The 14154-nt window shown below is 46.1% G+C and overlaps 6 protein-coding genes across 6 annotated transcripts; 2 read left to right on the forward strand and 4 right to left on the reverse strand.

Annotated features, from left to right (window-relative positions):
• Positions 1-28: 28 nt before the first annotated feature.
• On the forward strand, positions 29-1105 carry N7495_007730 (uncharacterized protein; the record flags this gene model as incomplete). Its single annotated transcript, XM_057210381.1, has 1 exon — positions 29-1105. The coding sequence occupies one exon, from the start codon at positions 29-31 to the stop codon at positions 1103-1105; it is 1077 nt and encodes a 358-aa protein (XP_057059924.1).
• A 359-nt stretch (positions 1106-1464) lies between these two features.
• Positions 1465-1725, reverse strand: N7495_007731 (uncharacterized protein; the record flags this gene model as incomplete). The annotated part of the gene is made up of 2 exons (XM_057210382.1): positions 1465-1644; positions 1705-1725. The coding sequence occupies 2 exons, from the start codon at positions 1723-1725 to the stop codon at positions 1465-1467; spliced, it is 201 nt and encodes a 66-aa protein (XP_057059925.1).
• A 1110-nt stretch (positions 1726-2835) lies between these two features.
• N7495_007732 (uncharacterized protein) lies at positions 2836-4290 on the forward strand (the record flags this gene model as incomplete). Its single annotated transcript, XM_057210383.1, has 1 exon — positions 2836-4290. One exon carries the CDS (start codon positions 2836-2838, stop codon positions 4288-4290), a length of 1455 nt encoding a protein of 484 aa, XP_057059926.1.
• Positions 4291-4464: 174 nt separating this feature from the next.
• On the reverse strand, positions 4465-6534 carry N7495_007733 (aldehyde dehydrogenase family protein; the record flags this gene model as incomplete). The annotated part of the gene is made up of 3 exons (XM_057210384.1): positions 4465-5932; positions 6002-6183; positions 6274-6534. The coding sequence occupies 3 exons, from the start codon at positions 6532-6534 to the stop codon at positions 4465-4467; spliced, it is 1911 nt and encodes a 636-aa protein (XP_057059927.1).
• Positions 6535-7008: 474 nt separating this feature from the next.
• Positions 7009-8625, reverse strand: N7495_007734 (endonuclease III domain-containing protein; the record flags this gene model as incomplete). The annotated part of the gene is made up of 1 exon (XM_057210385.1): positions 7009-8625. One exon carries the CDS (start codon positions 8623-8625, stop codon positions 7009-7011), a length of 1617 nt encoding a protein of 538 aa, XP_057059928.1.
• Positions 8626-9143: 518 nt separating this feature from the next.
• N7495_007735 (amidophosphoribosyltransferase) lies at positions 9144-11040 on the reverse strand (the record flags this gene model as incomplete). The annotated part of the gene is made up of 4 exons (XM_057210386.1): positions 9144-9645; positions 9698-10385; positions 10443-10895; positions 10956-11040. The coding sequence occupies 4 exons, from the start codon at positions 11038-11040 to the stop codon at positions 9144-9146; spliced, it is 1728 nt and encodes a 575-aa protein (XP_057059929.1).
• Between the last annotated feature and the right edge of the window lie 3114 nt (positions 11041-14154).

Consider the following 14154-nt stretch of genomic DNA (forward strand, 5'->3'; position numbering starts at 1 on the left):
CTGCCACCTGGGCAGCTGGGAATTCCAAATGCCTCGACCCCAGCCGGTCTACTCTCGCCTGGAGTCACTTCCCGTCGAAATATTGCAATTGATTTTCCTCTACAGCCTCGAGATCAACCTCCCTCGCGCCTCACTATATCTCGGCCGAGTTCTCTCTAATGAACTGGTGTATTCATGGCTGATTAGGCTGGTCTTCAGCAGCGCCAACCCAGGATCGCGAGATGGGTTCTTCACTTCAGACTTCTTGCCGCCGCAGCTAGATTTCTGGGCATTATCAAAGGAACAACGCCAGCTCTTACAAACCACATTACTCTCTTGTCAGTGGTGTACGCTATCGCTAATGCAAAAGTGCCAGCGGGAATATATCGAACATACAATACGTCGCAAAACTGCTGGTCTGATCATCCGACAAGAAGACCAGGACAAGTTGTCGAACTTGGGTCCGTACTTCGAGAAGAGCCTAATAGAAAGGTACGACCGATCCGAAGAAGGTAATAACAGGGGGAAAGGAGATCTAGTGATCTCAGCTCAACTCGCAGAGTCACCATCATCACGCGTCTTCTTCAAAATAGCAATATGGTTTCAATCAGGGGCAGTCCACATCCGAACAGCGCAAGATTTCCTATCTATATCATCATTTGCCGATCACAATGATCTTTTTAGACTTCCTTGCTCCCCAGCCCATACACCAGCTCGCATCCCAGACAAACTGCTAAGATCGCCATGGTCAGAAACCCAGCTGGATTTCTTGCAGCTATTATCCTCAGGAGGATTCTATCTCGACGAGGACGAATATTCTAGAGACCGGTCTGCTGAAATCACGACGCGGTTGATTCGGAAACATCGTGTCGAGCCCTTGCATCGTCTACTCGGCATGTATATTCGCTCAGCGAATTGCCGTGTCCCGATTCGCTGGCCCTTGCAGCTGTCCGACTATAATCTGGCATGTCGATATGGCCAGGGGGCTGGTGATCCTATGGTCTTGCTTATGCTCAGTGAACGCTGGTATGAGATGTCTTTCTCGACCAAGCAGAATCTAATACGCCACGTGGAGATGTCCGAGGAAGATATCTTGCCATTGATATGGTCCAATGGGGTAGTTTAGGAAATGCATGGATGTCACAAGCTATTACATCATATATATATGTTTAAAATTTATATTACGAGGGACGAGAATATGAACATTTGAAGAACTGTAAAGCATATTATTGAAATTTGGTGATGTTACTAGTTGATACGCCTGGGTATGTAACGGTAAAGCGAGCCAAATTGCTCAAAGCACGAAATCCGTAACCAAAAGAAATCAGAGTAGAAGCAGAGGAGTAAGAAGCAAGAAAGAAGCAGGAAAGAAGCAGGAGGGAGAGCGTGGAGTACTCGTCTCATATCGGGCCGGAAATATCGAGAAATCATAAGTCATAAATCACGGAGGTTGTTTCCTTGTCAATCGTTGAAATCACCTCCGCATTATATGGTAGATCGATGCCGACGACGACGGCCACCACCTGAGCAACCACGGCAGGTCAGGCAGCCGATGATGGCATCAAAGATAGCGACGACTCCGCTGATGATAGCTGTGCAGACAGCACCGATGGCGTTGACAATGGCCATTAGGCAAGAGCCGATGCTCTGAAAGATGCCTCGGATCTGTGAGAAGGACAGGTCAGCTCAACATCTTGTTTTTGATAATGCAAGGGTTGTGCATACACAAGAGACGACGGCACCCATCTTGAAGGTATGGTCAGTAGAAGTACTGAGGGTATGAGTAGGTAAAAGTTTTATGGTTTTGGCTTGGTGGTGATCGAAGCTGAGCTGGATGAAGCAGTGGTGTGTGTAGAAGAATCACTGAAAGGACGCATTATGATAAGAAATGAAGTGGTTGGGAAGGTTCCTTTAAATGGGAAAAACGTCTTTAAGGCACTAGGCAGTTTGCAGCTGCAGGCACGTCAGAATTGGGCAAGACCAAAATTTTGAGCGAGACACACTTGGGTGATGGCTGGTGATACGTAAGAGTTCGTCTCAATGCGGACAATGATAGACCAGAATCCTGCAGGGCGAACAAGCTTAATACCAATTGAGGGCAAAAGTGACGGAATGTCCCAAGGTAACCAGGGCTGTGACGTAGGTATGAGAATTTTGATAAGAACTTTTGTAAGGAGAACTAGGTATTTTTAGCTGTGCTGAAGAATGAAAGAGAAATTCTGCATTCAAATTTGAGATCAACTAAACTAAACCATGGGGTTTCAGGGTTCAAAACTTGGGCCTGTGCGCCTATATCGTCATAGCTACATTGGACCGGTTTCTGCAGTCGATCTTGGATTTTCGATTACAAGCTGATTTCTGAGTGGTAAGCTGGGCTGGGCTTACAGAGTACACATGTCAGCTTTACTTTGGTAATAAGAACTCTCAAAATTTACGCTGCTTTATCCTGCTCTTTTCTGATTGCTGATCGCATATAAAGTCGAGATTGAAGTTCGATCTGTCTTGACGTCATTTTGATATCACCTGACAAGGGTACCTAAATAGGCAATAAAGTCACATGACAGAACTCTAAGGCTGTTAGTCATCACATTTGCTTGCATTTCCCTGTCACATGACTCTAACTTCAGAATAAAAAGTCCCGAAATACGCTAATCCTAATTAGGCTGTTTAATACTGTTAGAATTTGAACCAATCAGCGCCTTGAATAAAAATGGGGTCTTTTCGGTATAACTTTCTACAAAGTAGAATCACTTTTGACTCTTTACTGATGGAGGCCAATAGCGCCCACAAGGAGGCACATCCCCTAGGGACATATAATTTCTTTGGCAGGTGTTCATCACTTCATGTATAATTATTATGAACGACCGCCCTCCCCAGAATGTCACTTCCCATCCCGCCAGCAAAATCACCAAGCATGCGTCCAGGGCGAAACGCCGTCCCGGTCGGCCATTTAAGATAAAGAGAGACATCTCGTTGAAATATGAGTCTTCATCATCTCAAATTTCTTCTCCTACCTCCACTGCCATCTCAATCATGGCGACACCACCACCCCGCGTCTTGTCGAAGCTCGAGTCCTTGCCCAATGAGGTGATCGAGAAAATATTTCTCTATTCCCTTAACCCGAATCTCCCACGTGCCTCGCCCTATTTGGCTGCTGCAGTCACTAGCGATAGAATATATGGCCTCCTTATCGCCCTCGCTTTCTGGTCTGATTCGGCTGAAACCGATTCTTACAGCTCGGAGATCTCCCGCATATTGTCACCAATGGACTATACAGTCCCTCTTAAACGGCATGAGCGCAGAGTCCTACAAAAAGCGATATTTGGGTGCAAATGGTGTACAATGGCCCGAGTGCGTGACCAGATTCCTAAGATGATTATCCTCGCCATCTACCGCTTGTGGCTCGGCAGTGGCGTTGACATGCAGCTGGAGGAAAGGGCCAACTTGCAAAAGTTCCTAGACCGTGAGCAAGACACGCAGCTTTCTTTCACCAACAGTGATGGTACACTTGAATTACACATCATCCCAATGTCGTGTATTGTAATCCGTTCAAACCCGTTGAATTTCAACCACCATTACCCAGCCATCGACTTGATCGACTTTCCGGAAGATCAGCTCCGAGGAAGCAGTACTGGATTTACCGTGCACGACATTGCGTACCTTGAGATGCTACGCACTGCCTCATACAATTGGGTATATTCAGGGAAGAAAGAATGGCGTTATTCTCAATCTGAAGATCATAGACAAACAATGGTCAATAGGACTGCCTTACACCAGGGAGTGTCCAACGCCATTCGCACGCAGAATCTTGATGCCGTCTTCACCCTCCTGAGAATCGACCAGTTTTGGTTCCAGTTTTACCCCCACACCCAAAGGGACCATATATACCTAATACCTAGAGACCACTTTATCGCTGTCACCAAGTACGGCCTTGATAATCTAGCACGCAGCCGGAAAATATTTATTGCCCTCTTCCGTGCCAGTGCCGAATCCATGCCGCCCAAGTCGCCAGAGATTTCGCAATGGATCCGAGATAACAACCGCCAGATTTGTATGGACAATCCCACTTTAAAAGATTGGCTTCAACTTGACTTCTTGGGATTTGTGTCGGACTTCGCACTGCTGTTGCCGAATCATTTAGAGTGGATGGAGCACCATGTCGATGCAACATTGTTCTGGTTCGGCCAATTAAACAACAAGCATCTGGGTGAAACTTTTCCAGCTGAGATTTTACCGGACATTTCCCCGTACAAAAGTTACATGGAAATGACCTTGTTCAACACTAGTGGCCTTTGGGTCAATAAGCCCTGATTTATGAGCGGCTGGTCGAGAAGTGTACGTACATCAACTTTGGAAGATATGAAACAAAAATTATATTACAACAAAGGATTATTTGAAAGATTCAAACCGCAATCCTAACAAGGAATTGCCCAGGTGAGTCCACTCCAAATATCTAGGTATAACGCTAGACAAGAAAAGAGATCATTACATATTCCCCAATAAACGCAGAATACCAGCAATGCGTCCAGCAATAGTAAGCTGATATCCCGTCTCAACAACACCCTTAGTCATATCCCAAGCAGACTGACCATGCGTACTCCCCTGAACACCCTTAGTTTTCTGAATCGGATAATCCACTCGCGGCGGAATAGAAGTAAACATCAACTTAGGGAATCGATCTCGACAAATAGCCTTGGTATTACACAAGCCGCGCAGACCTTCTTCGCCCGCAAACCGACCATACCCAGATCCCTTGACACCGCCAAAGGGTAGCTGGACGGCATAATACGCACCAAAGTCATTGATAGAGACCATGCCGGCTTCGATGCCACGCACACAAGCCTGTACATCAGACTCGTTGTGGCCGAAAACACTGGCGCCGAGAGCGTAGGCGGTTGAGTTTGCGATTTTGATTGCGTCGGGCACGGACTCGGCGCGCAAGACCAGGAAGACAGGTGCGAAGAGCTCTTCTTGCGCAATACTCATAGAAGGTGTGACATCAACGAGCAGAGTGGGTGTGAAGTAATGGCCTTGGGGATATTTCGGGTGCTGGTGGCGAGTTCCGCCGGCTAAGAGGCGGGCGCCGTTTGAGACGGCGTCTGCAATGAGAGCTTCCAATTTGTCGAAAGAGGCTGGCGAAATCATGGCGCCCATGTCTGGGGTCAAGGCGGCTTGGTCAGTTGATGGGTCGTCGAGGAGGATGGAGCCGAGGCGGAGGGCGTTGATGCGCGGCGTGACCAGTTCGATGAGTTTCTCATAGCTGCCTGGGAGGGCGATGATGCGCTCTACGCCGATGCAGTTCTGGCCGGCGGATTGGAATACGCCGCGCATGAGTAGGGAGGCAATGGTAGGGATGTTGCGAACTGTACGAGCGTCATTGAGTATGACAGCTGGGTCTTTGCCGCCCAATTCGACAACTACTGGTGTGAGGGACTTGGCGGCTGAGGCGCATACTTTATGCGCCACAGGCCTGGAGCCGATGAAGGTGAGGTGGGCGATATCGGGATGCGAGGTGAGAGCATCTGCAACGGATGGAAGACAAATGAGAGATTGGACGAGGTCGCGCGAGTGGCCACAGCTGGACAGGGCACCACGAATAATGTCTAGAAAGAAGGCCGAACACCAGGCTGTCTGCTCAGATGGCTTGACGACAATAGCATTACCAGTGAATAGAGCACTGATAACGGGACCGATGAAGTTGTGGAATGGGTAATTCCAAGACACGCAGGCTGACACTACACCAAGGGGCTCATAGGTGACCATATTTTTCTTGTACATCATGAGGAAGTTGGTTGGCCGGCGCGATGGTAGCAAGGCCTTTTCGCCATGATCCAGAGTCCATTTAAGCTTCTCAGCCGTGACAAGGATCTCTCCAAAACAAGCGTCCACCTTTGTCTTTCCTGAATCGAGGCAGCACGCAGTCACGATATCGTCTTGGTGTTCGAGAACGTATCTTTAGCATGAAATAGTTAGTCCATGTGTCTGCGAGGAACAGCGAAAGGTGTAATTGAGGATGCCCTACTTCAACAGTGTTCGAAGAACCTTTTTGCGCTCTGCAAATGTCGTTTTAGCCCATTCGCGCTGCGCAGCATGAGCTGCACGCACAGCTTCATTAATATCCTCGACAGTCGCAGGCTTGATTCCAGTACCCAGCACACGTCCATCGGCAGGACAGTAGCTCATAACCAATTGATCGTTCCATTTCTATAGGAAATAAAGACGTCAATTCCATGTACAATTGCAGAAAAATGAAATCCAAAGTTATCTCAGGAGCTATGGTATGTCAACACTCACTCCGCGAATCTGATCCTCGAGTATGCGCTTCTCCTCCCCTCGAAGGTCATCCCGGTTCTTCTCAAAGGTACTACTGCGCACCTCCTGTGGCAATGGCACATTGAAGGCAACAGCGGCTTCCCTATGGCATTTGACGAAAAGGTATCCCACGTACACGGCGATTAGGGAGATCGCCGTAGCTCCAATCCACGGGACATAGGAGGTATATTCCTCTACGAGAGCTCGCGGCCCCAGCAGAATGTGGGAAAGCAGACAGGCCATGCTGCAGGGGATTATTGGTGGAATTGGCGTGACCCCTTGAGCAGGTGTTGTTGGGGAATCTTTTTTCCCGATAGGCGATAACCACGCCACGCGGAACAACCAGCTACTTGAACAGTAGGTACACTCCATTCCAAACTTGGCTTAGGGGATTACTCCTTTTCTCAGTACTGATAGCTTAATTGTAAATAAGGTAGGGGCAAGAATATAAATAGTTAATGATACTTAGTTATATAATTTCTTAGTTTAGCCATACAAGTTGCAGATATTGTTCACTTTCCATAATGAAAGAGGTCAAAAGAAATAGCAAAATATATCTCAGGGCAAACGACCAAAAAGGATATGAGACAGCAATATTGTACCCAATATAGAGTACCCTCGTATGATAATAGCACAAAGAGATAGAGGAAAGATCGTGTTTTTTTAGTTGTTAATCTTTCATCTCAGTCCATTTCAGGAAACATTGAATCTGAAAGGTCAGAGAGATACGTCCGATTCCTCCCCTTCATTGTGGTCTGATTCTTCAAGATCTGAGCTCAAAGAGGTCACTTTCTTGAGGGCCTTCTTAGGAACAGTCTTTTTGGTAGTTTTAGTCGTCTTCCTCCGGGTAGTATTCTTTTTCTTAGGAGTGGCTTCCTCTTTATCAGAATCAACTTGCTCTCTCTTGACACCTTTCTGGAATCCAGTGCGTTTGATTAGGTGTTCAATGACGCACCCTTCATCCCAGCCTTCACTGGATTCTCTAGTTATGGCGCGGCATCGAGGACAATACTTCCCATGTTGAATGAACAGCTGATGAAGCGAGTACTTGAGATGGTCAGGAATACGCACTTCTAAGTGTTTGAATGCAGTAATCTCATTCGGAGCAGGTTTGAGCGGCAGCCAGCCAAGCCACTTGCAGAGGCGAAAGATATGGGTATCCACTGCAAAACACGGACGTTGCAGACAGAACAGAATCACACAAGCTGCGGTCTTGGGTCCGATACCCGGATATTTCGTCAACTCATTCATGGCGTCATCCGTTGAGAGATTGTGGAGGCGATTCAGAGAGAGGAAATGCTCATCGACACAGGTAATTTCAAACAGCTTGTCTTTCTCAATTTTCTCAGGGAACATATTGTTTGTTTCTTCATTGGCTGTCTTGGACTCATCTGACAGATGGAAGTTATGACGTTCGCGGTTTTCCTCATGGACCATGTCCAGAATGCCCTTCAAATGTTTGCTTTTTGTAGTGGCCAAGCCACCGCTCTTGATTGCTTCAAAAACATCTTTCAGTGAGGCTTGTCGAACAGCTTCCCAGTTCACACTTCCCTTGCCGATTCCACTTTCTAAGGTGCCGAACCGCTTCACAAGCCCAGCAAATGCTCTGGCAGAGTTTCCGCTGGTTGTGGCACCACTCAAGAGTGTGCGAATGAGTGCATCCAGCACTGATGGAACTTCCCCACAGCCAGTGACCGTCAAAGAGGGTTCGGGGATAGTCTTAGGTGCAACAAACTCTCCATGAAGGTCTGTAAGAATTGTATTGACAACTTCACATTCTGCGACTGTAGGATGAGGCCAATCTGGGAAAGGAGTTTCACCTGGAGTCAATCGATATTGCTTCCCCTTCCCCTTGCGTTTCTTTATGTCTGTAGCTTCATTTGTTGCGTTGTTAAGAGGTGTATCGCTACTCTCGCCCTCTTTCTTGATTTGGTTATCCTTAGACCTCTCTACGAAGACTGGTTGAGAAGTTGTATCTTGAGGAGTGACAATAACTGTAATGAGTTCAGACTGAGGCAACAGGACTGGTAATTTACCAAGATTGTGAGGAAGCTCATCATTGGGGGGCCGCACAGGGCTTGCCTTCGGTGCTTTTGATGTACGTGATTTCTTTTTTGGAGCCAATTGTGCAGTTGCTTTACTTTGAACTTCATTTTTGAGGGGATTTGATGTTTTTAAGTCCTTAGAGAAGGCTCTCTTGTTCTTGGCGAGGGTTCTCTTTTGAGCCGAAGATGAGCCCTCTGCCTGAGGATCAGGACCAGGACCTGGCTGTGTTGGACTCAATGTCAATAATCCCGATGCACGAGATGCAGCCCGCGTAACTGGTCTTTCCATTGTGTTCAAAGCGGTTGTGTTTTTGGTTGTGATGGTGAAAGCTCGGAAGCTTTGAGTCGATGCAGAAACAAGAATAGAGCTGATCGGGATGACGTCAATTTTATTATACTACGTACAGGCCTGACCTGCGGAGGAACCCAAATCAATATAGCTCGTTCTCAGATGCGATTGCTTTTTTTTTTTTGGCTAGTAAAGAAGCTTGTAGATGGGAAGATGAATGTCATGAAAAAGGTGAGTCTCATTGAGGGAGTGGTTAACTAACACTCGTGTACGTCATGTGATACTAATCGATTGAATAAGAATCATCAATTGAATTGATTTTTTTTTTCAATTGGTATCTCAGCTTGATATGAAATCAGGATTCGTATTTTATAGTATTCATGTTTCGTCACTTGGACGTTAAGATCGAAAGCAGATCATCCACCACGTCTTTATATTTAAAGTATGCCCACCCAAAACGAACTCCCAGGACTCCAAATGCAAATTAAATGGTCAAAGAAAACAGCTTAAGATCATCATCACCCATCATGGTGATCAGCAAGGTTGTGAATGCTTATGTCCATTCGGTCGTCAATTTTGTCATGAGATTGATGATCAGGCTTGGGCCGAGTTTCTGGCTCTTGTCGCTCGGCCGGGATGATTTGGCCATTGGTATCCATGGTGACTCCATTGGTAGCAATTTGGTAATCTGTGATACTGGCGAATCCATGTGCAACAGCTTCTTTGGCCTTGTCTAGAGCCTTGATCTTACGACCTTCTCCACGGAGTTGCTCCAGGTGGTCGAAGTAGTTTTGAGGGACAGGAGTCACGTAGTTACCGCAGAACACACCGACCTCGAAGTTCTGAGGTTCATCTTGTCCATTCTCATGAGCAATCTCAGCGCAAGCGCCCTTGAGATCATCCAGAGTCTGGAAGACAACATTATCAGCTCCGATGTGGCTGGCAATGGCCGCGGCATTTCGGTTGTGAGCGACCAGCTCCTGGGGAGAGGCCAAATCAATACCATAGATGTGGGCATTTCTATAGGGAGAGTTAGTTGTTTCTGTCTTGAGTCAGGATTTCGCAAACTTACGTGATTTCAGGGGCACAGCTGGCCAAGTAGACCTTCTTAGCACCGGCTTCACGGGCCATGTTGACAATCTCGCGACTGGTAGTACCACGCACAATACTGTCATCCACAAGCAGCACATTGCGGTCCTTGAACTCGGCCTTCATAGCATTCAACTTGCGGCGAACCCCCTTTTGACGGGTCTTCTGCTCAGGCATGATGAATGTTCGGAAGACGTAGCGGTTCTTGACGAAGCCCTGGCAGTAAGGCTTGTTCAGATATGAAGCGACGTGAGTAGCAGATGTGGTAGAAGTTTCAGGAATGGGAATAACCACGTCGATGTTCTTCACAATATCGGGACCAAGAACGTCGAGGATACGGGCACCAAGGCGCTCACCCATACGCTGACGACTACGATACACACTGATACCGTCCATGACAGAATCAGGACGGGCAAAGTACACATACTCGAAGATATCGGGGGCGTATGCCTTTTTCGGGGCGACCTGGCGGAAGACCGGCTCACCACCCTTCTCAATGATAACAGCCTCACCGGGCAAGATGTCACGGTGGTTGCTGAAACCAAGCTGGTCAAGAGCAACAGACTCAGAGGCCATCATGTAATCAGTGCCTTCACCATCCAGAGAAGGGCGAGAGCCAAGAACCAATGGTCGAATACCGTAGGAGTCACGGAAACCCAACACACCAAAACCTAAGTAAGTTGTTAGTGGGCATTTAGATGATACGAATTGAGCAATTTAAGACTAACCTGCAAGCATGGCAGTGCAGGCCCATCCACCCTCGCAGCGTTCATACATGCGGCTCAAGCTGGCAAAGAGATCCTCGGAGTTGACACGAGCCTTCTTTGTCTCGCTGAGCTCATCAGCAAATATGTTCAACATGAGCTCACTATCACTATCAGTGTTGATGTGACGGTGGGCCTCCAAATCCAGGTACTTCTTGAGCTCAGGGGCATTGATGAGGTTGCCGTTATGGGCAAGGCAGATACCATAAGGGCTGTTGACATAGAACGGTTGAGCTTCAGCATTCGCACTGCTACCTGCAGTGGGATACCGCAGGTGACCAATACCCATGGATCCAGGCAAGTTGGCAATCTTAGCTCCATCCTGGAAAACCTTGGCAGCCATACCATTGGCCTTCAACTGGTAAATTCGGCCACCAGAAGCGCAGGTCGCAATTCCAGCTGCATCTTGACCACGATCTAAGATTCACAACCTTAGTCTCTCTTGGCTCAGGTCTATAAAAGCAAGTCACCACTCACGTTGGAGAAGATACAAAGCCTCGTGGAGGTCCACCGCAGCAGCGGCGGTTTGGTTGGCCAGGATCAAAGCGATAATGCCACACATTATGGGCGGGGTTAGGATTCCTGGTTAGGCAGCAAAACCAGTCAGCAAAGAATTTCACCAACGGAATATATATAGCTGCAACAATGGATGGCGGGGTGTGTCAAATCAGAATGGGATGTTCTCCGCAAAAGAATTAGGAAGTCTAACATCTATAAAAATACCGAAATTCATCATAGAAGACAAGGACGCATGAAAAAGAAGGCAACAAAAACGACTTACCAAAAGAAGGGAGGATTTTATTGAGCAATGGTCATCTGGACCCCCAGAAGCACGGAATGGAGAAAGGAAGAAAATCTCCATCACCATTTATTCCCGTGGTTCGTCTCCACTACTAATTTTTTTTTCACGCGCCGACCTCGGGACACCGCCCTAGCTGAGTCAGGAGAAGATGACTGTGCAGGATCTAACTACTTACTGATTGGTGGGGGGCGGGATCTTGGATGAGTAATCTTGAAACAACCCTAGCTAATTTAAGTCAAGTGGCATTTAGAAATTGTAGCTGATCTAGCTATCAGTCTCTTATTTTGCAAGTTCGAAAAATCGAGACTTTCTGAAAATATGGCCATCTGATTTTATTAACAGATCTAAAATTATGAAATGCAGAGAGTTCACCCAAACTTGGGAGAGACTTAGTTGTGATCGACCAAACTAACTATCCCAAGGTTGCCGACAATAATGAGGATGCACGCACACTCAAACGTATACCTAGGTATTGTGGCGCAGGGGTGGCTTCCAACTTTCATGGTTTTCTAGAGCAGCCAGTTTCTAATCTTGCTGGGCAATCGACATAGCTAGTCTCGTATATGAAGACACAAGTCGCTCGGATTGGTCATACCTAGGCACCGCAAATAAATATGTAATTTCTGTGCCATGTAACTAGGTTTCTAGGCTACCTATAGGCTCAGTTAATGCTGCGTATACCAAGCTGGCAGGTATTGTAACTACCGAGATAGAATCTATAGGTAAGACTGAGTGTTGGAAGTATCAAGGTTGACATCGTGGCTGTGATTTCTGAGCTAATTGTTTAGACTGTCTTCTACCTAGGTATAGATGCGGTCGATTCTAAATCTGCTGAGCCGAAATTTTTAAATATTGATCCATGGCCAACGCCGTAGACTCCAATTTAGACCCAGCACTAGATTGATGTTGCCGCTTCCCGATGTTATTTAGAATGCAAAAATTAGTCAATTGGAGGCTTCTGTAAGTAGGATCTAGATTATTATCTCCAAATGAACCTTCGAAGTGTATTCTAAGATTTCTCTCAACTTTCAATTCTATGACGCTGTACTTCTTATTAAATCCCATAGACCGTTCTTAAGATGAGTTCACTTACCTAGGTAGATCTCACCTTGGCACATGAGGAAACCTTGGAAGTATAATCAAGAGTCATTTCTGTTAAATTTATAGCGTTATATAGAGTGAGAGTAGAAAAACTCGGAGGGCCGCAGGACCCCCGCGACCCTCCGACCCCTCCGACCTGTATAACGAAATATGTAGATTTTGCTTAATGAACTGCCTGATCCAACCCAACCCAATACCCCATGTCTTGGAGTAATTTATCGATCAAGTGCAAGATAATCTATAAGAGTATCCTAATCCAGGATCCTCTTTCTCTTCTTAAGTTTATTCTTCTTGAACAACATCGGATCCCCACAGCGTGTTTCTGTATTCATCTTGTAATACTAGCTCCTGCACCACAGACGCAATTTTGGCCATATACATCTCCGTCCACTTAAGATCCCTGAATTCCACAAGCTTACATATCTTTAACTCCCCTTCAACCTCCTGTGTGAAGGTAAAACAGAAGCTAAATTCTCCTTTTTCTATAGCATCAGTACCCTTAAGTTTAGGGTAGTAAACAATCCTTGAATTAGCTTTTAACGCATGCTCATCAATCACAACATCCTTTAGTATAATAGAGCAATATTCCATCGCAGCCAACTCGGGTGCCATCAAGGCTCTATATTGAGCATTTGAAAAGCCGAATTCCGGCGCTCCCAGTGCACCAGCGGGTACGATCAATCGGACGCAATTTGGTGTCAACATAGACGAATAAAGGATCGTGGATTGGTGTCTGATGGCGTATAGGTAATGACGAAAGAAAGCCTCAACAGCGTGTTGGATTGACTGATAGACGGCCATGATCGGTATCAAGAACGATGAGAATAGTCGCTAACCAGCTTTAAGCCTCAATAGCTGGGGGTGTTGCAAAAGTAACTAGAGTTTTAATCAATCAGCTTTTCACTCTCAATATAAGGGCTGAGGCACAAAGGGATCATACGAAAGATGATATTTGATAAGACCCGTGGCTATTATTATGGGCATGATTAAAGACGCATCATTGAGGGATTTTCGGGTACCTTATATACCTGGATCTGGGGGTTATCTTGTCAGCCACATTTTCGGGCTCGGATCTAAGTCAATTCCCAGCCATAAGGCTAGACCAAGAATAGTCAAAAATATCCTGTAAAACTAATTGATTAGTCTTCATTGTTTAGTTTGCATTAGTTTAGCTCCTTTCTTGGAAATTCCCAATTCCCAATTCCTATAACCAATCAATCAATAATCAATCAATTACACCATAACTATATTTTGTCGGCTTATTCAGCATTTAGTTCAACATGAGCAGCTCCGTGAGCCTGAGCCTAGACTGAAATTCACTCACTAAGCCTGATCCTAAGCGCTCTCACAAAAGCAGAGGAACCTGAAATATGAAAGCCCCACCTGGCATAGAAAAAAAACGGTACGTAAAGCTACCTAGGTATCCTTTGTTCTTGAAACAGGCTCACTAAGTGCGGATGTGATTCTGTCTTAGCTTACAGCAAACCGTGGAAGCGAAGTATGTGTTCTATCTACTCTATAGCGTTTTCCAACTAAATAGCACCGTTTTACTTTATGAAATAAGAGCATTATATCTCAAAAGTAATACAAAATTCGTTTTCTGTATTTTGTGGCGTTATACTACTAATTGGCCTAAAGCTACAATATATCGTACTTGAAATCGTTTGGGGTTCACTCGGCACGAGAGGTGATTATACTGTAAGAAATAATTAAATTGAGGTGTAATCACGAGTCTGTCCGTGTAGATCATTCTTCGCCTTATTTCTTCCTTCT

This window comes from Penicillium taxi, assembly GCF_028828555.1.
Source record: "Penicillium taxi strain IBT 34144 chromosome Unknown utg000005l_segment0_segment0, whole genome shotgun sequence".
NCBI classification, from domain to species: domain Eukaryota; kingdom Fungi; phylum Ascomycota; class Eurotiomycetes; order Eurotiales; family Aspergillaceae; genus Penicillium; species Penicillium taxi.